Here is a 21,136-nt window from a genome sequence, read left to right as displayed (position 1 = left end):
GGCACATAAATACTCAGTTTTGCTGCTGATGCTGTTATTTGGTATTTTATGTTCTTGTTTTCTCTGGATTCTCGACCTTACAATTAGAAATCATGGTATCTCAAAGAGAGCAAGAGAGTTTATTCACTTTTGGTTTGTTCATTTCATGCTTTGACATGTAAGCTTAATTTTAATTAGCTTTTGTAGATGGATAGTGAAAGACATAAATGCAGACCAAAGAACATGGCGGCAGTGAAAACTGCATTAAGCAATTACAGATAGGCAGTGGAGAAATGAAATGATGTGGTGATTTTTCTTGGTAATTGCCTCAGTGATCGGCTTTGATCACAGGAGAGTAAAAGAGATGTGCGCAGTGACTTGACATCAGCATTTTATATGAGAATGCGCAATGTAGCTGAATGCAGCTTTACATAACAACAGTTGACCTGAAACTCCTAGATGCATCCTTTTCCTTTTAATTTAAAAATAACACCGCTGCAGCACTTATAAATAATCAAATTCTGCCATATATGGATACATTCAAATGAGACGTAAAAAATTACAATTGAAAGCAGTTAGAATGCTTCACTTAGCACAATTGCAGGCTGTACATTTGTTAAGGTGGATTCAGCAATAAGTACAAGGCGCTAATCTTAGCTGCTGTTCTATTGATTTGCAGCAGACCATAGCCTCGGGACAGTACGTAGATAGTAATTAAAGGTAAATGATCTATAAGCCACCTGGGTCTTGTTCATTGCATAAATACTTTCACAGGTAGAGTCATAGATAGGCAGTTTGAAAATAGATACTGCATACCTAGTATGTGTGTATTATTTTATTTGGTTTAATTTATCTTCACTGATTTAGAAAAGTGATAGTTGTATTTCATATTGTGGAAGACTTCACCATCTTTACAACAGTATATTACTGTCAAATAAAGTAAGTGGATTTCACATTGGATATGTTTAAAGATAACAAACCCCAAAAGGAAGATGATAGTTATCTGTCCATGCTTTTGCAATGATCCTTGTTTACCTGTGATTCTAATAGGTATACAATCAAATATACATCTATTTCAACCAATGTAGCAATCAGAGTCTATACACAGTGGTATACATTAACATTGCTGTAAATAGTTGCGAAATGACTTGATTTATTTCTCCTGCTATGGCCTTTTTGTCTTTCAGGTTATATCCTACTGCTATTTAAAATATTTATAATTTAGATTGTACTGCAGGAAAAACTTATTTGTTTTCTGTAAGAGCAACTGAGCACGCAATTGATTGTTGTACTCGCCAAGCTTCATACAACAATCAATTATGCTCCATCATACTAGTGGAAAACCTCCTAGTTTGACTCCCAATGGGATCGCAACAGTCTTTTTAATTTTTAAAAGAGCAGGCAATCACTATATGTTATTTGAAATACAGGGATTTGGGTCTGTTCAGTCTGGGAAGAGCAAAACTATTATTTCCAGTTCATGCCAGAATTCTGACAGGAACAAATAGAAGTGAAATCACAGTCACCACTTTATTTAACTGCAATTGGATAAGACTTGCTCTTTATTTGCTATACTCTGCATACTGTAGATCATTCACATACCAAACTGGAAAAAGTGATAGACATTGGACCCTTTGAGACTTATGTGACAGAATAACGTGATCCTCTCCTTCCTGCACTGTATAAGAGCATAAGAGCTATCTCACATTGATGTCAACCACTTTGTGTCTAAATTGTTTTGTAAGAAGTATTTTCTGACAAAAGTATTGTACCTTTTCACTGGCTTTGTAGGTGCAAAATTTAAAAAAAAGGATGGTTTGTTAGCACTTAGCTATGTATGATGCAGGTGCTTAAATTCATAATTAATTGCCTTATCTGTCATCAGCAACCATTCACATCATTTTTGGTATCTTCTCTTTAACCATGAATTGCCTTGTACAAAATCTGTTTGGGCTGTCAAAAAATGGGAGTGCAAGAGATAGCAATCCTACATCTAGCCAGAGATACATACCTAGCAAAGAAGTTATTGAACTCAATCAGTGAATTAAATGGACCACATCTAGTAAGAAGTAGCACTTTAAAGATCCAGTCTTCAATTTAGTATTGATAACTTATTGCAGAAAATTCAAATTACAAAGTAAAGATTGCCAACAGATCACCAGCTGAAAATTGCTCCACTCTGCATCTCCTGTGCTTAACCTTGACAGAGCAGATATCTGAATGAGATGAGTTGTACTTTTAAAACAATGATTCAAATAGTGAATCCAAGAGTGTAGCTGAGGTGGGTGGTTCATTCCATTAGTGAAGACTCTCAGTGCCTAAACTCCTGGCCTGTTTGTATTATCAACGTTCCAAGGTTGGGACTGAAATTTGCTGAGGCTAGTGCTGGCATAGCTTTGTCAACTCTAAAATTATCATTTTTGGTGCAAGGATTTGGAGCTATCTTATAAGTAGTAAAATTAGATAATTTAATCCCTCATCATAAAGGTACACACAGCTCCATCAGCATTATTTATAAAGTTTGGATAATCACAGAATCACACAGTGCAAAAGAGGCCCTTCAGCCCATCGAGTCTGCACCGACGCGTGAGAAACACCTGACCTACCTACCTAATTCCATTTACCAGCACTTGGCCCATAGCCTTGAATGTTATGATGTGCCAAGTGCTCATCCAGGTACTTTTTAAAGGATGTGAGGTAACCTGCCTCCACCACCCTCCCAGGCAGTGCATTCCAGCACATCACCACCCTCTGGGTAAAAAGATTTTTCCTCACATCCCTCCTAAACCTCCTGCCCCTCACCTTGAACTTATGCCCCCTCGTGACTGACCCTTCAACTAAGGGGAACAGCTGCTCCCTCATAATCTTGCACACCTCGACCAGTTTGCCCCTCAGTCTTTTCTGCTCCAACGAAAACAACCCAAGTCTATCCAACCTCTCTTCATAACTTAAATGTTTCATTCCAGGCAACATCCTGATGAATCCCCTCTGCACCCCCTTCAGTGCAATCACATCCTTCCTATAATGCGACGACCAGAACTGCACACAGTACTCCATCTGTGGCCTCCCTAAGGTTCTATACAACTCCAACATGACCTCCCTACTTTGGTGACTTATGCCTTGATTGATGAAGGCAAGTGTCCCATGTTCCTTTTTCACCACCCCACTAACATGCCCCTCCGCCTTCAGAGATCTATGGACACACACGCCAAGGTCCCTTTGTCCCTCAGAACTTCCTAGTGTCATGCCATTCATTGAATACTTCCTTGTCAAATTACTCCTTCCAAAGTGTATCACCTCATATTTTTCAGGGTTAAATTCCATCTGCCACTCATCTGCCCATTTGACCATCCTGTCTTTACCTTCCTGTAGCCCAAGACCCCACTGTTAACCACCCAGCCAATCTTTGTGTCATCCGCAAACTTACTAATCCTACCCATGTAGTCATCAATGTCGTTTGTATAAATGACAAATAATAGGGGACCCAGCACAGATCCCTGTGGTACGCCACTGGACACTGGCTTCCAGTAACTGAAGCATCCTTCTGTCACCCTCTGTCTCCTACAACTAAGCCAATTTTGAATCCATCGTATCAAATTGCCCTGTATCCCATGTGCATTTGCCTTCTTTATAAGTCTCCCATGTGGGACCTTGTCAAAGGCTTTGCTGAAATCCATATAGACTACATCAACTGCACTACCCTCATCTACACACCTGGTCACCTCAAAAAATTCAACCAAATTTGTTAGGCATGACCTCCCTCTGACAAAGCCATGCTGACTATCCCTGATCAAACTTTGCCTCTCCAAGTGGAGATAGATTCTCTCCTTCAGCATTTTCTCCAATAGTTTCCCTACCACTGATGTGAGACTCACTGGCCTGTAGTCCCCTGGCTTATCTCTATAACCCTTCTAAATTAGCTGTTCTCCAGTCCCCTGGAACCTCCCCCGTGGCCAGACAGGAATTAAAAATTTGGGTCAGGGCCCTTCCGATCTCCTCTCTAGCCTCCCTCAGCAGCCTGGGACAGAAATCATCTGGACCTGGAGATTTGTCCACTTTTAAGCCTGCAAATGCGCTGTCACTCCCTATATCAATTTGCTTAAGAACCTCGCAGTCTCTCTCCCCCGAGTTCGATACCTTCATCCTCATTCTCTTGGGTGAAGACGGATATGAAGTATTCAACACCCTAGCAATGTCATCTGGCTCCACCCATAGATTGCCCCCTTGGTCCCTAATTGGCCCTACTTTTTCCCTGGTTATCCTCTTGCCATTGATATACTTATAGAATCTCTTGGGATTTTCCCTACTTTTGCCTACTTTAATCAATAAAGATCACCTCTACATTCAGGAAAATTTTTTAGCAATACCCTGTAAAGCAAATATTTGAGACTAAGGTAAGTCACATTTTTTTCCTTACAATGAGATGTTAAAGAGTAAGTTACAGTAAATAACAGCTATCCTTTTCATATCCCATCTTCAACAACAGCTTTTTGCTTTGGGATGGAACGACTACTGAAACATCAGATACCTCAACATCACTCAGCCACCATGTCAGGAATCCTAGTGCAAAGACCAGAACTCTGAGCAGTTTTGGTTAATACTGCAATACTACCTTGACCCAATTTCAATTATTAATCATTATCTGAATAGATGATATCACAATGGATTCCAAACCTAGAGCATGTACGTGAACTGACATCCTGAAAATCAGTACAAATCACTTGAGATCTTTATGGCTAATTAGCAGGTGGCAGAAGCTGAAACCAGACAATGGACTCCTAAAGCACAATTCATCCTGTTAGGTCACTTTGTGACAAAGCGGTGGTATTTTTTGATAATTTAGCAATAAAGTTGTCACAAGTGGATTTCTTTACCTTGTGGGATAATGCATAAATGTTGCTACTTTTTTTCAGAAACACCACTAAAACTTGGTTCTGCATGAATTTTCCATTCCCTGGCAAAATATACTACTATGAGTTTATTCTCTCTTGAGATCATCCTTAAGATTAAGCTGAAGCTGGTTTTGTGACCATCTAGGCTTCTGGAGGCACCTCCCTTTTACCTTTAGCAAGAATGAATATCTTCTTCCGTAAATTGAGACAGCTCTGGCACCACTGTTGATCAAATGAGACTAAATACATGACTATTGAATGGGGAAGATTGAAATCTGGATTTACAGACCATAATAGCTTCCAATGAGCTAACTACTCAAAGTCTGTATGGAAGTATTTTATATGTGGAAGTACTTTGTTTCTGTTAAGCTCAAACATTTGATTCCCTATTCCTGCAATACCATTCGGATGCTTCTCCAGTTCCAAGAGCTTATTGATAAACTCAGAATAATTATGCTCCTTGTACCTACTTATGAGACTCCTTTTACCTACTTATGATTACATTCTGACAGGTAATGTGTGTGGCAGTAATGTACTGCAGGTGCCACTGAGTTAATTGTATCCCAATTTAAGCCTTATTGGATTTAAATTTACTTGTGGCATTATTCAGTGCTAAGTTAAACTACATAATCAAAGTTGCAGTGGGAATTAGATTATCCAACACAATGGAAAGAACCGTCACCCCGCACCGGACAGGATATATTGATGGATAAGAGCGTGAGAATATAGGAGATACGAGCTGGAGAAGGCCATTTAGCTCTTTGAGCCTACTCTGCCATTCAATAAGATCATGGGTAATCTTCAACCTCAGCTCCACCTTTCCATACTTTCTTTTTATTCATTCACGGGATGTGGCCTTCACTGGTTGGGCCAGCATTTATTGCCCATCCCTAGTTGTCTTTGAGAAGGCGGTGGTGAGCTGCCTTCTTGAACCGCTGCAGTCCATGTGGTGTAGGTACACCCACAGTGCAGTTAGGAAGAGAGTTCCAAGATTTTGACCTAGTGACAGTGAAAGAACGGCGATATATTTCCAAGTCAGGATGGTGAGTTACTTGGAGGGGAACATCCAGGTGGTGATATTCTCATCAATCTCCTGCCCTTGTCTTTCTGGATGGCAGTGGCCATGGGTTTGGAAGGTGCTGTCTAAGGAGCCTTGGTAAATTCCTGCAGTGCATCTTGTAGATTGTACACATTGCTGCACCTGTGCATCAGTGATGGAGGGAGTGAATGTTTGTGGATGTGGTGCCAATCAAGCGGGCTGCTTTGTACTGAATGGTGTCCAGCTTCTTCAGTGTTGTGAGAGCTACTCTCATCCAGGCAAGTGGGGAGTATTCCATCACACTCCTGATTTGTGCCTTGTGGATGGTGGACAGGCTTTGGGGAGTCAGGAGGTGAGTTACTCGTTGCGGGACTCCTAGCCTCTGACCTGCTCTTGCAGCCACAGTATTTATATGGCTAGTCCAGTTTAGTTTCTGGTCAATGGCAACCCCCAGGATGTTGATAGTGGGAGATTCAGTAATGGCTATTGAACATCAAGGGTCGATGGTTGGATTCTCTCTTGTTAGAGATAGTCATTGCCTGACACTTGTGTGGCATGAATGTTACTTGCCACTTGTCAGCCCAAGCCTGGATATTGTCCAGGTCTTGCTGCATTTGGACATGGACTGCTTCAGTATCTGAGGAGTCGCGAATGGTGCTGAACATTGTGCAATCATCAGCGAACATCCCCACTTCTGATTTTATGATGGAAGGAAGGTCATTGATGAAGCAGCTGAAGATGGCTGGACCTAGGACACTACCCTGAGGAATTCCTGCAATGATGTCCTGGAGCTGAGATGACTGACCTGCAACAACCACAGCCATCTTCCTTTGTGCTAGGTATGACTCCAGCCAGCAGAGAGTTTTCCCCCTTATTCCCATTAACTCCAGTTTTGTTAGGGCTCCTTGATGCTACACTCGGTCAAATGCTGCCTTGATGTCAAGGGCTGTCACTCTCACCTCACCGCTGGAGTTCAGCTCTTTTGTCCATGTTTGAACCAAGGCTGTACTGAGGTCAGGAACTGAGTGGCCCTGGTGGAACAGAAACTGGGCATCAGTAAGTAACTCTTTCGAGTTATCAACAGATCGCATGTAACTCTTTCGAGTACATTCACAGTTCTTGGTTTCCGGGAGTGGGACATGAACCCACAACCTTCTGATTCAAAGGCGAGGGTGCTATGAACTGAACCACAGCTGACACCTCGGGCATCAGTAAGTAAGTGCCGCTTGATTGCACTGTTGATGACCGCCTTCAATTACTTTACTGATGATGAAGAGTAGACTGATGGGGCGGTAATTAGCCGGGTTGGGTTTGTCCTGCTTTTTGTGTACAGGACATATCTGGGCAATTTTCCACATAGCCGGGTAGATGCCAGTGTTGTAGTTGTACAGGAACAGCTGGGCTAGGAGCGCAGCAAGTTCTGGAGCACAAGTCATCAGTGCCATTGCTGGAATATTGTCAGAGCCCATAGCGTTTGCACTATCCTGTGCCTTCAAACGTTTCTTGATATCACATGGAGTGAATCAAATTGGCTGAAGACTGGCATCAGTGATGCTTGGAACCTCCGGAGGAGGCCAAGATGGATCATCCACTCGGCACTGCTGGCTGAAGATTGTTGCGAATGCTTCAGCCTTATCTTTTGCACTGCTGTCCTGACCTCCTCCATCGTTGAGGAGGGGATATTTGTGGAGCCTCCTCCTCCAGTGAGTTGTTTAATTGTCTACCACCATTAATGACTGGATTAAGACTGGATGTGGCAGGACTGCAGAGCTTAGACCTGATCCATTGGTTGTAGGATTGATTAGCTCTGTCTACAACTTGCTGCTTATGCTGTTTGGCATGCAAGTAATCTTGTGTTATAGCTTCACCAGGTTGACACCTCATTTTTAGGCATGCCTGATGCTGCTCCTGGCATGGCCTCCTGCACTCTTCATTGAACCAGGGTTGATCCCCTGGCTTGATGGTAATGGTAGAGTGGGGGATATGCCGGGCCATGAGGTTCCAGGTTGTGTTCGAGTACAATTCTGCTGCTGCTGATGGCCCACAGCGCCTCATGGATGCCCAGTCTTGAGTTGCTAGATCTGTTCGAAATCGCATTTAGCACGGTGGTAATGCCACACAACATGATGGAGGATATCCTCAATGTGAAGGCAGGACTTCGTATCCATAATGATTTTGCGGTGGTCACTCCTACTGATATTGTCATGGACAGATGCATCTGTGGCAGGCAGGTTGGTGAGGATGAGGTCAAGTATGTTTTCCCTCTTGTTGATTCCCTCACCACCTGCCGCAGACCCAGCATAGCAGCTATGTCATTTAGGTCTCGGCCAGCTCGATCACTAGTGGTACTACCGAGCCACTCTTGGCGATGGACATTGAAGTCCCCCATCCGGAGAACATTCTGCGCACTTTCCACCCTCAGTGCTTCTTCCAAGTGATGTTGAGCATGGAGGAGCACTGATTCATCAGCTGAGGGAGGGTGGTACATGGTAATCAGCAGGAGGTTTCCTTGCCCATATTTGACCTGATGCCATGAGACTTCATGGGATCTGGAGTCGATGTTGAGGACTCCCAGGGCAACTCCCTCCCGACTCTATACCACTGTGCAGCCACCTCTGCTGGGTCTGTCCTGCCGGTGGGACAGGATGGTGATGGCGGAGTCTGGGACATTATCTGTAAGGTATGATTCCACGAGGATGACTGTGTCAGGCTATTGCTTGACTAGTCTGTGAGACAGCTCTCCCAATTTTGGCACTAGCCCCCAGATGTTAGTAAGGAGGACTTTGCAGGGTCGACAGGGCTATGATTGCCATTGTCGTTGCCGGTGCCTAGGTCGATGCAGGCTAATCCGCCCGGTTTCATTCCTTTTTTGTGACTTTGTAGCGGTTTGTTACAACTGAGTTGTCAGGCCATTTCAGAGGGCATTTAAGAGTCAATCACATTGCTGTAGGTCTGGAGCCACATGTCAGAATGCAGATTTCCTTCCCTAAAGGACATTAGTGAACCGGATGGGTTTTTACAAAGGTCAACAATGGTTTCATGGTCGTCATTAGACTTTTAATTCCAGATTTTTATTGAATTCAAATTTCAACACCTGCCGTGGCAGGATTCAAGCCCGGATCCCCAGGGCATTACCCTGGGTCTCTGAATTACTAGTTCAGTGACAATACCACTATGCCATCACCTCCCCATAATGGGTTAATTCCCTTGGTCTCCAATAATCTATCCATCTCTGTCTTGAATATACTCAATGACTGAGCATGCACAGCTATCTGGGACAGAGAATCCAAAGATTCACCACCCTTTGAGTGAAGCAATTTCTCCTCATTTCAGTCCTGAATGGATGACCTCTTATTCTGAGACTGTGGGCAGAATTGTCCTAGATTTGTACCAAGTGCGGTAATGGGCGGGAAAAAGGATGTTTTACCCGCCGGTTGCAATGGTGGCTTTTCACACTGTATTGTCCCAACACTGCCTCGTTAATTATGCACTCCCTGGAAACATGCCGTTTTGATGGTGGCAGGCTCTCATTCAGTCGCCATGCCATCACCTCGCCGCTTCATCATGCAGGTGCCATATTTAAAGTGCAGCCGCACGCACACCTCTCAGTGCTTCCAGCCCAGGACAGCTGGAAAGGAGACATGGCCCCGAAAGGCAAGGAGACTGACGTGTCCCTCGAGTGCCTTTCTGACACAGTGGCGGCCTGCCATGATGTCCTCTACCTCCGTTTTGACCAAAGGATGGGCAGCAACATCACTAATCCAGCATGGGAGGTGGTGGCAGCGGTGGTCAGCGCCAATGCCTTATAAAAGAGGACATCCCCTAGTGCCGAAAAAGGATGAATGATCTCCTCCTTTCTGCCAAGGTAAGTCACTCTTATCATCACTCCCAAGTCACCACATATCACACAAGGCTCTCACTCACTGCCAGTTCAAGGGACATCACCATTCACTCTCTCATACACACCTTCATTGTCCTCATTCCGTCCGTGGGGCCACTCATCACCCACACATGCCAGGCATACTTATCAGTTGCCTGGCAGGCATCCTGCTTACACACTCTCCATCTCTATTCATGCAGGACAAACTGGCACACAACAAGAGGGAGAGGTCGCAGACTGGTGGAGGAATGCCTGAAATCAAGGTCCTCACGAACTTTGAAAATAGAGTCATTCAGCTGACTGGCGAGGATCTGGGCCGTTCCTGTGCTGACGGTAAGGTCGATGGTGCTCTACCAAGTGAGGACCCAGCAGTGCAACATCCATCAGACAACCATGCTGTGTGTGATGTGTCCTGTTCTGCAGTCCCCTGCCATGCACTAATTATCTCTCCGTGCTTTTGCACGCACATCTGGGAAACAGCCAATGGAGCCCATGACCCAGGGCCTCCAATCAAGCCCCGAGAAACCTCTGAAGAGGAATCTGAAGGTACCTTCATTGAAGACCCATCACAGCGCTCACCCATACCCTCCACCAGGGGAGGAGCCTAGCTTTAGAGTAGCCTTGGGATCACAATCTGGTGAGCATATTGCACTATCTGATTCACAGCAGATGGAAGCAGGGACTTCCCAGGTCTCCAGCACTTGGAGGACCGCTGAGTCCGAGTCAGATGACGAGCCTTTGGACTAATTGCTGGAGCTGCAAAGGCAAGCTTGAGAACATCAGGAAGGGATTTCCGCTGCACTCGTCAGATTGGAAGGCATGATGGAGGAGTCCGTCCCCCTTCAAGCTGAGGTGATAGCACCAGCATGCCAAAGCACCAAGATCAACACTGGTAAGCTGTCAGCCTCCATGGACACCTTGGTACAGAATGTCACTCCTGCACTGCTGTGTGGGCTGAGCTCCATTGCTGACGCCGTAGTTGGCCTCCAGCAGTGTGTACGTGAGAGGGGTGGCAGGGCAGCTTGATCTCACTCCAGCTACCCCTTTTCCTCAAGGAGCCAGCTAGGGGCACTCGAGCCCCATAGGGAGGAGGATCAGCAGGTACACACCCCGGGGCCGTCCACACAGGTGACTCTGGAGTGCCCAGCCCATCCGATAAAGACAGGTGTCTCAGTCCAAGGCCTCTTCCCTGTGCTTTGTGCAGCCTTCAGACTAAAGCAATGGTCCAGCCTCTCACCCCTGGACACTTTACTGATGCCTGCACCTCGATGGTGCTTGTCATTGCTTCCAGAATGTCGTCGCCAGGGGTCGCAGAGTTCTGTCATTCTCCCTGTGTGCTCTCAACGCCTTTACGGTGGGGCTGGCCCACATCTGTTCAGGATCTGTGACCGGTGACGCTGTGTCCTTGAAGAGGTCAGGTGCTGAAGGCAGACAAAGGATCAGGTGCATTTAGAGTTTCATGGCTGTATCTCCACAATATGACCCTGATCACAGAGCGCAAGCGAGCTGCCCTCAGCCAGACAGGAGTCAGGCATTCACATAGGCTATTTGAAGATCTATGGAGTGTCCTCACTGCATGTCGTCATCATCTTCCTGGAATCAAGTGACTATTAGGACCTCCTCTGTGCCCCAAAGACAGAAACCTTATCACAGAGGGCATATGCACTGCCATCAGCCAGGCAGGTGTCAAACGTTCATAGATACAATGTGAGGATCAATACTATCTCCTCACTGCATGTTGTCATCATCCTCTATGAATCTAGCAGCTATAAGGACCCCCCAAGTGCACCTGCCTCATCTGGCCAGTGCAATGGCCTTATCGCCGTCATTGTCGCCTTCGAGGACCTCCTCACCCTCACACCCATCAATGCCCACCTCATTGGAGGAGACCTCCTCAGCCAGCTCCTCTCCCCGTTGCAGCACCAGGTTGTAAAGGGCGCAGCAGGTGACGATGATACATGGCACTCTCTGTGGACTATATTGTAGGGCTCCACCAGACCAGTCCAGGCACCGGAACCTCATTTTCAGCGTACCCAATGGTTTGCTCCACCAAGTTACAAGTTACGCATGAGCTTCGTTATACCTTTGCACTGTTGTACGCTGAAGCCGCTGCACGCGTGTCATCAGCTGCGTCCTCTGTGAGTAGCCCTTGGCCCAGAGGAGTCATCCCAGCAGCCTTTGTGGACTCTCGAAGACATCAGGGATATATGACCGACTTAGAATGCACGAATCATGGACACTCCCTGGGAACCGTGTGTGGACCTGCAGGATGCGTTGTGGTGGTCGCACACCCGCTGAACATTCAGCGAATGGAAGCCCTTGTGGTTGACATAGTTGACCGCTTGATGCGATGGAGGACTGAGCGGCATGTGAGTGTAGTTGATGGCACCCTGCACCTGTGGGAAACCTGAGTCCTGGGCTAATCCAATCCCTCTTGCATCCTGGCTGTCCTGGTCCTGGGTGAAATGCATATAGTTGTGCGGCCTTGTGAAGCTGGCGTCCATGACCTCATGGATGTATTTGTGAGTGAAGGCATGTGATATCCTACACAGGTCACCTGTGGAGCCCTGAAAGGAGCCACTGGTGTAAAAATTGACTGCCGTGGTCGCTTTCAGGGGCAGTGTTTGCCCTCCATGTCCCAATGGTGCCAAATCCTGCAGCAGCTGGCAGATGTGACCGACCGGTTCCCTGGACATGTGCAGTCTTCGGCGACACAGGTTATTGGTCATCTGCAGGAATGAAACATGGCGCCTATAGATCCTTGGCCTAGCTAGGCGTCGACCAGCAACAGCTCTCTGGCTGTTCAGCAGCATGTGCGGGAGCCCCAGCCATCCCTTCTTCCTGAGGGTGCAGCTCTTCTGACTGTGCAGCTAGGTGCCTCCGTCACTCTCTTCTCCTTTGTCTCCGCTCTCTGTGTGCCATGAGGCATACAGCTAGTTCACCAGACTCCCCATGTTCCTTATGTACTCCTTCTGCAGGATGAAAAAGAGTGATGCGTGGATTAGCTTGGATGTTCTAGGAACCTCTTTTAGTTAAGCCTGAAGGCCCCTTAATGCATCCTGGAAAGTATTGGCTGCCACTTGGATAGCCAAAGTTTAGTGCGCTGCATGGCTGCCTGAAACCCCAGCCACCTCCACCCCACTCCACCTGACCGATTAGCAGCTGCTTTGCCCACTGGACTGCATGCTGTGCTCTCCTCTTAGGCTCAGACCTTCTCCTAACCTGCACTGCAAGGCTGTTAGCTTGAACCATGGGGGAGACTGGGCCAAACCGGAATGATGACATTGCAAGGGGTTGTGATTGCCTCCACCAGTGACTGCCCCATGGCCAACTTTTGCAAGGAGATTGTACAACGTGCGCAGTCATCCAATTATCCTGCAGTCCGCTAAAACGCTCATAAGTTTGCAGTCTGTGCCCAAGGGGTGAAAAGGTCTGGAGCACTTGATGGCAATTCCGTGCCTCTGTGTTGCTGGAGTGGGCAGATAATCTAGAGGCCTGACTCCACACATGTCAATGTGGCTGCGCCTGAACTGTCTCTGCTGCAGGGGAATGGTCACTTTATACAAGGCTTCCCTAATGCTTGGCCGCCCCCCGCCACCCCCTACACATGCTTGTGCACCACCATTAACCGCAGTGCAGCACTTGCTCCCCACCACCCCCCCAACTCGCCTCAACCACAGGGCAGCACCCCCCCCACCAAGCTCGTCCCAACTGCAGGGAACCCCTCCACCCCGCCCAAAACACACCTCAACCTTGAAGTTCAACAGTTGACCCTGACGATCGCTGTGCAATGTTACTGTGCACTCACCTCTGAGTTCCCCTCGAAGTGCAATCATGCTGATGTGCTCGGATAATCCAGCGCGGGGGGATGATTCTGGCGAGCTGGACTCGTTATGATATGCAGATGCATTACAATGAGGTTCCCGACATCTACTTACGGGAACCGCGGCCCGCCATTGATGAGCAGAGCAAATGATTTTTGGCCTTCTCACCATATCCATTCGCCGCTGAACACGCCCGATGCCAGCAGGCAAGTAAAATTCCGTCCTATGACCTGGGGTTTGGATTCTGGATTTCCCAACTGGGGAAACATTGTCTCAACATCTACCCTTTTAGAAATTTATATGTTTCAATTAGACCACCTCTCATTTATCTAAACTCCAGGGAATGTAGGCCTAGTCTACCTAATCTTTCCTCATGGGATAATCCCCTAATCTCTGGAACCAGTCTAGTGAGGCTTTGTTGTGCTCCCTCTAAGATAAATATGCCATTTCTTAGCTAAGTAACCCAAACCCAAAAGTGCTCAAGGTGTAGATTGGGAGGCGGTGGCAGTGGTGGCACCCCCAAATAACCCCTATTGCCCTTCATGTCCCTTCACCCACCCTACATTGGCCCCATATAACGCTTATACCAATCTATGCCCTTCCACCCACCCCACATGGCCCTTTATTGCCTCTATGCCAACAATGCAAACCCATGCCAGCTCATGCTCCCCGCCCACCACCCTTTGCCCTTACACCTACAATGCCAACTCACCTAATATCCACCGTGGGCATACCTCAGGACCCATGCAGAGATGAGATAAGATAAAGTTATATAAAATAAAGTCCTAAGTGTACATTGCAGACTTCACTATATTGAAAAAAAAACACTTTCCTGCATAAAAACCCATTTACTACATTTTCTTTCCTTCAGCTAAATAAAGTCTTCTAACAACAAACATTTCATTCAAGTGCACTCTCCCTTATAACAATAAGCATTGGAATTCATAGTCCCACATCAAGGAGTCTATAACCACTTGCTGCTATCTGTGAAATGGTAGGCACCCTATTGTGATAATGGATGGTTGTGAAATCAGTCATGTAGCACTAATCCAGTAATGGTAACCTTCAGGCTTATGTCAACAGAGTGCAGTAATCATTTTTTTAAAACACTCCAGACACTTTATTTTCAGACATTTAAAGGGCAGGACTTTTAAATGCCTTGACAGCTTGACAGGTCCCTTTGACAGTTCCTCTTGACACTTTTGGCAGGTCCTTTAACAGGTCCTCTTGACAGGTGCTTCTGACAGTTTTGACAGTTGATTTTGACAGATCTATTGACAGTTCCAGTGAGTTTGACAATAATGGGTTTATGCATATTTATGTCTATTTTTAACAATTCTAAGGTGCATCTTATTTTCCAAAGGACATCTCATCTACCTCAAAGGACACCTGACCTCCACCGAAGGGCACCTTATCTCCACCAAAGGGCACATTACCTCTCCCAAAGGTGTCCCGGGACAAGTTCCAAAGGGGTACTTTACCTCCCCAAAGAGCTACCCTGGCTACCCAATGAATCCACAAAGTTCAGACCTGCTCTTACCAGGCCTACTCTACACACTTAGGTTTTCACACTCCAAGGCTACCAAAATCCCACTTCAATTAAGGCAGCTGATGACTTAAATGGCCAGCTACCTTCATAAATGCACATCCACAAAACACGCCCCACCCCCATTCCCACCCCTGCAAAAATAGGAAGTTCCATCTTCGGGGCCGGGACATGCAATCTTTGCATAATTCCACTGTTTGTGAGGCTCTCCATTGAGGCAAAAATCCGTAAATAAAAGCTTATAAGTGTGTCATGTTTAGGTTCCAGTTCTATCCTTGATAGATGACTAAGACCACTGGCAAACATAAATACCAAGGCGAGAATTTATACTTTGAGGGACCACGAACCAATGTGGTTGCGGGTAGGGGATTGCTGATGCAGATTTGCTGTAGGATAGGATGTAAACAGTAGAATGTTATACTTATGGAGAACAGAATGGGAGTTGGGCCTAGAGAATGCTGAAGTAACCAAACCTGATGATTACAAAGGCATAGATGGGGATTTCAGCAGCAATTGGGCTGAAATAGATGTGGAGATGGGCAATGTTATGGAAGTGGAAGTTCGCAGCCTTTGTAATAGAAAAGATTGCTCAGAATCTAATCCTGTTGAGATTGTTAACAATTTGGTTCAGCCTGAGACATAGGGAGAGGGATGGTGTTGGTGATGAGGATATGTTGTGGTAGGGGCTGAAGACGTCAATCTTCACAATGTTCAGCTGGTGGATGTTACAATTTACCAAAAACAGTATTTCTGAGTACTCAGAAAAACACATTTCAGTGCAATATGTATTATTGAGAAAATTGCAAAGAATAATATAGACATTCATTGTAACAGAAATATGGATTACAGACTTATTGGTGACTGGTGATGGTGATTACTATCAAAAGTATATTGAAATACAAAGTACTGTCACAAAACTATAAACAGTGTACAAGGTGAAACTATAATAATGAGAAAAAATACTGCTCAGAAAAAACTAAGACTAAGAAAACATAAAATGCTGGAAAAACTCAGCAGATCTGACAGCATCTGTGGAGAAAGAAAGAAGTTAACGTTTCGAGTCTGAATAACCTTTCTTCAGAGCTAAAGATAAGTAGAAATGCGATTAAATGTATACTGTTTAAGTGGGGTGGAGCAGGTGAAGCTGGATAGAAGGCCAGCGATAGGCGGGGTATAAGGAGAGATTGACAAAGATGTCATGGACAAAATGACAAAGGGAGTGTTGATGGTAGTGGTAAGGGCTAAAGGAGGTGCTGATAGTGGCATAAAGGTAAGAAAGCAGAATGTGTTAATAGCAGAACAAGGGTAAGCACTCTGTGAAAGAACAACATGGAACAAATAACAAAATGGCCCTTTTGGGGGTGGGTTGGGGGGAGGGGGCAGTGTTTGGGGGAAAAGGATGGAAAAAGGGATAAAAAAGGGGATAAAACAATGAATAAAAATGAAAATAAGTGGATAAAAATATTTTTTTTTAAAATGGGAATTAAAAAAGGGGTGAGGATAGGGGAGAGAGTTCATGGTCTGAAGTTGTTGAACTACACTTAAAAATAACTTCATTGGCTGTAAAGTGCTTTGGAACTTCCTTGGTCATGGGAAGTCCTATATAAATGCAAATCTTTTTTGTTGTTGCTGTTTCCAGACAGTAGGTGCCAATTGTTCTGCCACTGTAATTATTTCGATAGATGTGTAACATTGAGATAATGGGCAGAATTTAATGCCCCCTGGAGGTGAACTGGAAGGCAGAAAGTCCATATAATGTGGTCGGAAGGTGCAGGGTGGAGACCCCATCACCTTCCCAACCTTCCCCCCTCACCCCCCCCCCCAATAATTCTGGAGCTGGAAGACACAAGAACAGTCTTCCTGCCTGGAAGCCAACTGAGGCCCTTAAGTAATTGAATATCAGCAGCAAGCGAAGGCCATGCCATGTTGGCAAACTGCCAAGTAAGCCCTAGCGGGTATGCTTGCAGCTTGATGCGGGGGGTCCTTCCTTCTCCTGTATCTTGAATTCAACGGAGTGACCCTCCAGAGATCACCCCCTGTGCTTGACAATGATCCGCATCCCCCCTCTCACCGGGACCTCCCTGAGTGGCCAGGTGATCCCAACCCACTCAGCTTCATTCCGGGGCTCCAGCGACAATCTTCAGCCTGGGTCTGCTGCAGTACCAGAAGTGGCTATTGCTCCCATTATTGGAGAGTTGCCGAACTCCAATTTGCCAGCAACTCTTGGAGCCAGGAAAGTTCCCATACGAATATACGAACGAGGAGCAGGAGTAGGCCATTCAGCCCTTCGAATCTGCTCCGCCATTTAATAAGATCATGGCTGATTTGATAGTAACCTGAAATCTGCATCCCACCTACCACCGATAATCTATAACCCCTCCTTGCTTACCAATAATCTATCCACCACTGCTTTAAAAATATTCAACGACTCTGTTTCCATGATCTTTTCAGGAAGAGAGTTCCAAAGACTCACGACCCTCAGTGAAAAATTTCACCTCATCTCTGTTTTAAATGGGCAACCCCTTGTGTTTAAACAGTGACACCTAGCTCTAGATTGCCCCACAAGAGGAAACATCCCCTCCACATCTGCCCTCAGGATCTTATATGTTTCAATCAAGTCACCATGATGGAGCTGGGAACCCCAGTAGCACTTGGTGGGCTACCTGATTGGGACCGTATCCCAACAGGGTTCCCAGAAATGGCCATGGTGGGGTTGCCACCGGCTCTTCAGTTGGGGGACAAGCCCACTGCTCCGCCCAATGCATCCCCCGGAGGTGGGCAGGGAGGCAGGGGCTTGGAAAGGTGTGGGATGGATACACCTCCCTGACTCCCCCTGATTAAGTCCAGGGCAGGAAGGAACAATGACGGCATCCCACCCGAAGGCTGATTGAGGCCCTTAGATGGGCACTTAAGGACCACTTGAGGGCCTTATCCCATAGCTGCTGGTATTCAACTAGTAGCAGGCGGGGGCCACTCCATGTGGGTAACCTGCCAGGTAAGCTTTGGTGGGTATGCCTGCAGCCTGGTGGGGCGGATCCCTCTTACTTGGGCACCTGGTGCCCAATGTGGGGACCCACCGATGGCAAAGGTTATCCCTGCGGGAAGACCCCCACCTGTCCTTTATACTGATGCCCTTCCTGACCCTGGCCAGTGCCTTCCTGACTGGCCCCAGCAATCCCGCCTCATCTCCCTTTCCTCCAGGGCTCCAGCGACGATCCCACTGCTGCTGGTACTGGAGAGCTGCCGGCTTCTGATTGGCTGTCAGGTCTCGGGGGTGTGACATCTGCCCTGAAAATATCAAGGACTTGCTGCCAACCAGGTAAGTGCCTGATTGGCATTAAATTGGGCCGAGGGTATCCGGATTGCCTGCGGTAAGGTGCCACAGGTCTCCAGCTGGTGGACAGGTCCACCACCACGACCATTAAGTTCTACCCAATGGATTTCCATTTGAAAGCTACAGGGTACCTCAGCCCCTTCTACAAGGGCTGCTTACAGCTTCTGGAATATTCTGTCAAAATTGGTGTTGGGACAGGCAAGGCCTTGGATGGGCTGCCCACCTTTTTCCCAGTTGAGGCCCTTAAGTAGCCAATTATTGCCAACTTAAGGGCCATTTCCCATCCAGCCTCAATTTATAGGCTGGCGGGAGGATTTCCTGGGTGTGGGGGAAACCCAGAAATGATTGGGTTTAGGCCTCAGGTGGGAAGTGTAGGGGGGGAGGGTTACAGCTCCATCAGAAGCCCTCTTCTAACTTCAGGAGCCCCCCTCCCTCCACCCCCCCAAGGTCCGGTGGCCTCTCTCTCCCGCTGGCCACTCCCCTAACATGCCAATCACCCACTATCCAACCCCTCCCCCAGGCCAGAGATCCCCAAAACTTACCTTTTTTTCTCGTCCTGGGGTTTAGGCTCCATTGTCTTCATGAAGTCCTTCTTCTGTCCACTGCAGCTTCTTTCACTGCAGCTCTCTAAAGCGGGACTTCATCCCAAGTGAGGAACCGGAGTCCCGCCTGCAGCCAATTGATGCTCATTCGAGCGTGTAATGGCTGCGGGACAGGCAGAGTCAGTGGCTATGTGTTCTCTGTTGACTCTTCAGATGGCGGGGCAGGAAACCCTGCCATTCGAAATATCCTGGCCCATAACTTGATAGTTTGTGCCTTACCTCTTTATTAAAGATGGGCTATTTATGTAGAAGAAAAACAGAATTACCTGGAAAAACTCAGCAGGTCTGGCAGCATCGGCGGTGAAGAAAAGAGTTGACGTTTCGAGTCCTCATGACCCTTCAACAGAACTGAGTAAAATTAGTAGAAGGGTGAAATATAAGCTGGTTTAAGGTGGGGGGGCGGGGGGTGTGGTGGTTGTAGGGACAAGCAAGCAGTGATAGGAGCAGATAATCAAAAGATGTCACAGACAAAGGAACAAAGAGCTGTTAAAGGTGGTGATATTATCTAAGAGAATGTGCTGATTAAGAATGGTTGGCAGGACATTCAAGGTACAGCTCTAGTGGGGGTGGGGTGGAAAGACTGACAGGGCATTACAGGTATAGATTTAAAAATAATGGAAATAGGTGGGAAAAGAAAAATCTATATAAATTATTGGAAAAAACAAAAGGGAGGGGGAAGAAACGGAAAGGGGGTGGGGATGGAGGAGGGAGTTCAAGATCTAAAGTTGTTGAATTCAATATTCAGTCCGGAAGGCTGTAAAGTGCCTAGTTGGAAGATGAGGTGCTGTTCCTCCAGTTTGCGTTGGGCTTCACTGCAACAATGCAACAAGCCAAGGACAGACATGTGGGCAAGAGAGCAGGGTGGAGTGTTAAAATGGCAAGCGACAGGGAGGTTTGGGTCTTTCTTGCGGACAGACCGCAGGTGTTCTGCAAAGCGGTTGCCCAGTTTACGTTTGGTCTCTCCAATGTAGAGGAGACCGCATTCTTTTCTTCTCCGCCGATGCTGCCAGACCTGCTGAGTTTTTCCAGGTAATTCTGTTTTTGTTTTGGATTTCCAGCATCCGCAGTAGTTTTTTGTTTTTATTTATGTAGAAGGTCGCATGACCTTTGCATCAGTTTAATTTACATTTGGTTCAAAAATGTTGCAGAAATCATCTTTCATGGTGTTTGTGATAGAAACTTTAGATATGATAGCAATGCATATATGTTTGTCAGATATATGGCACAAATGCGCAACATTGATGAACTTCCTTATTATCTCATGATTCATCAAGATGCAAAGCAATGATCAAACACTCAATGTATTTAGGAGTGTTTAGAAAAAATTCTGATTAAGCATATTAACTTAAATACTGTTGGAGGTATAACAAACCCATCTAAATGCCTTACAATGTAAGTATCATAAAGACTTCTGAATAACAAAATAACCTCTCTAATAACTGGCTGAATTTTTGTTTTAATTTGTCTCAGTTAATTTGGAGGTTCTGATGTAGAAGGCTACTGCAAAAATTACTTGCAGTTGGAAAGTAGGGCCCACCAACTTATAATGACTTGCAGACATCAGATTTATCTTCATAAAGTTTACATTGTATTGTTTTTTAAATTATTAGTGGTTCTTTAAAACAAGTATATCTATTTGTGTTCACAGCTTGGAAGTCCTCAATCAACACTTCGGGGGAACCAAATTCAATCTTTCAGGGCCAATAGTCTACTGAAAGCTGAGGTAAAAAAATACAATTTATTATTGAAGCAGGGAAGTATAAATTATATTACAATATTATTCTGAGAGTTCAGTGTGTTGCCAACAAATGGAATTAATTGTACTGGTTGAGAATACATATTTTTCAAAAAGCAGTCAAAGGTGAATATTACAATTTTTCCACTTTGGCCCATTAAAGGAACACAGCTGTAGTGATACTTGCAGGTGATACTCTTTCTGATTCTTTTACAATTTTGGTGAAAATCAATTTTAAAAAACTATTTGTTTTTCAATGAAAAGCACAAGCCTGTATAAATGGAAATAAACTTAACTTACCTCGA

The 21,136-nt window shown here is 45.9% G+C and overlaps 1 protein-coding gene across 1 annotated transcript in view; it reads left to right on the top strand.

Annotated features, from left to right (window-relative positions):
* pmfbp1 (polyamine modulated factor 1 binding protein 1) overlaps positions 1-21,136 on the top strand; it is a 967,668-nt gene that overhangs the window by 349,377 nt on the left and 597,155 nt on the right. The window contains exon 10 of the mRNA XM_078544531.1: positions 20,745-20,819. Within this exon, the coding sequence (XP_078400657.1) occupies positions 20,745-20,819 (75 nt within the window). The remainder of the gene's footprint in view (positions 1-20,744; positions 20,820-21,136) is intronic.

Source organism: Cetorhinus maximus, chromosome 6 (assembly GCF_964194155.1).
Source record: "Cetorhinus maximus chromosome 6, sCetMax3.hap1.1, whole genome shotgun sequence".
Classification (NCBI taxonomy): domain Eukaryota; kingdom Metazoa; phylum Chordata; class Chondrichthyes; order Lamniformes; family Cetorhinidae; genus Cetorhinus; species Cetorhinus maximus.
Note: the sequence above shows the minus strand (reverse complement) of the source record. Positions and strands in the feature narration are given on the sequence as shown.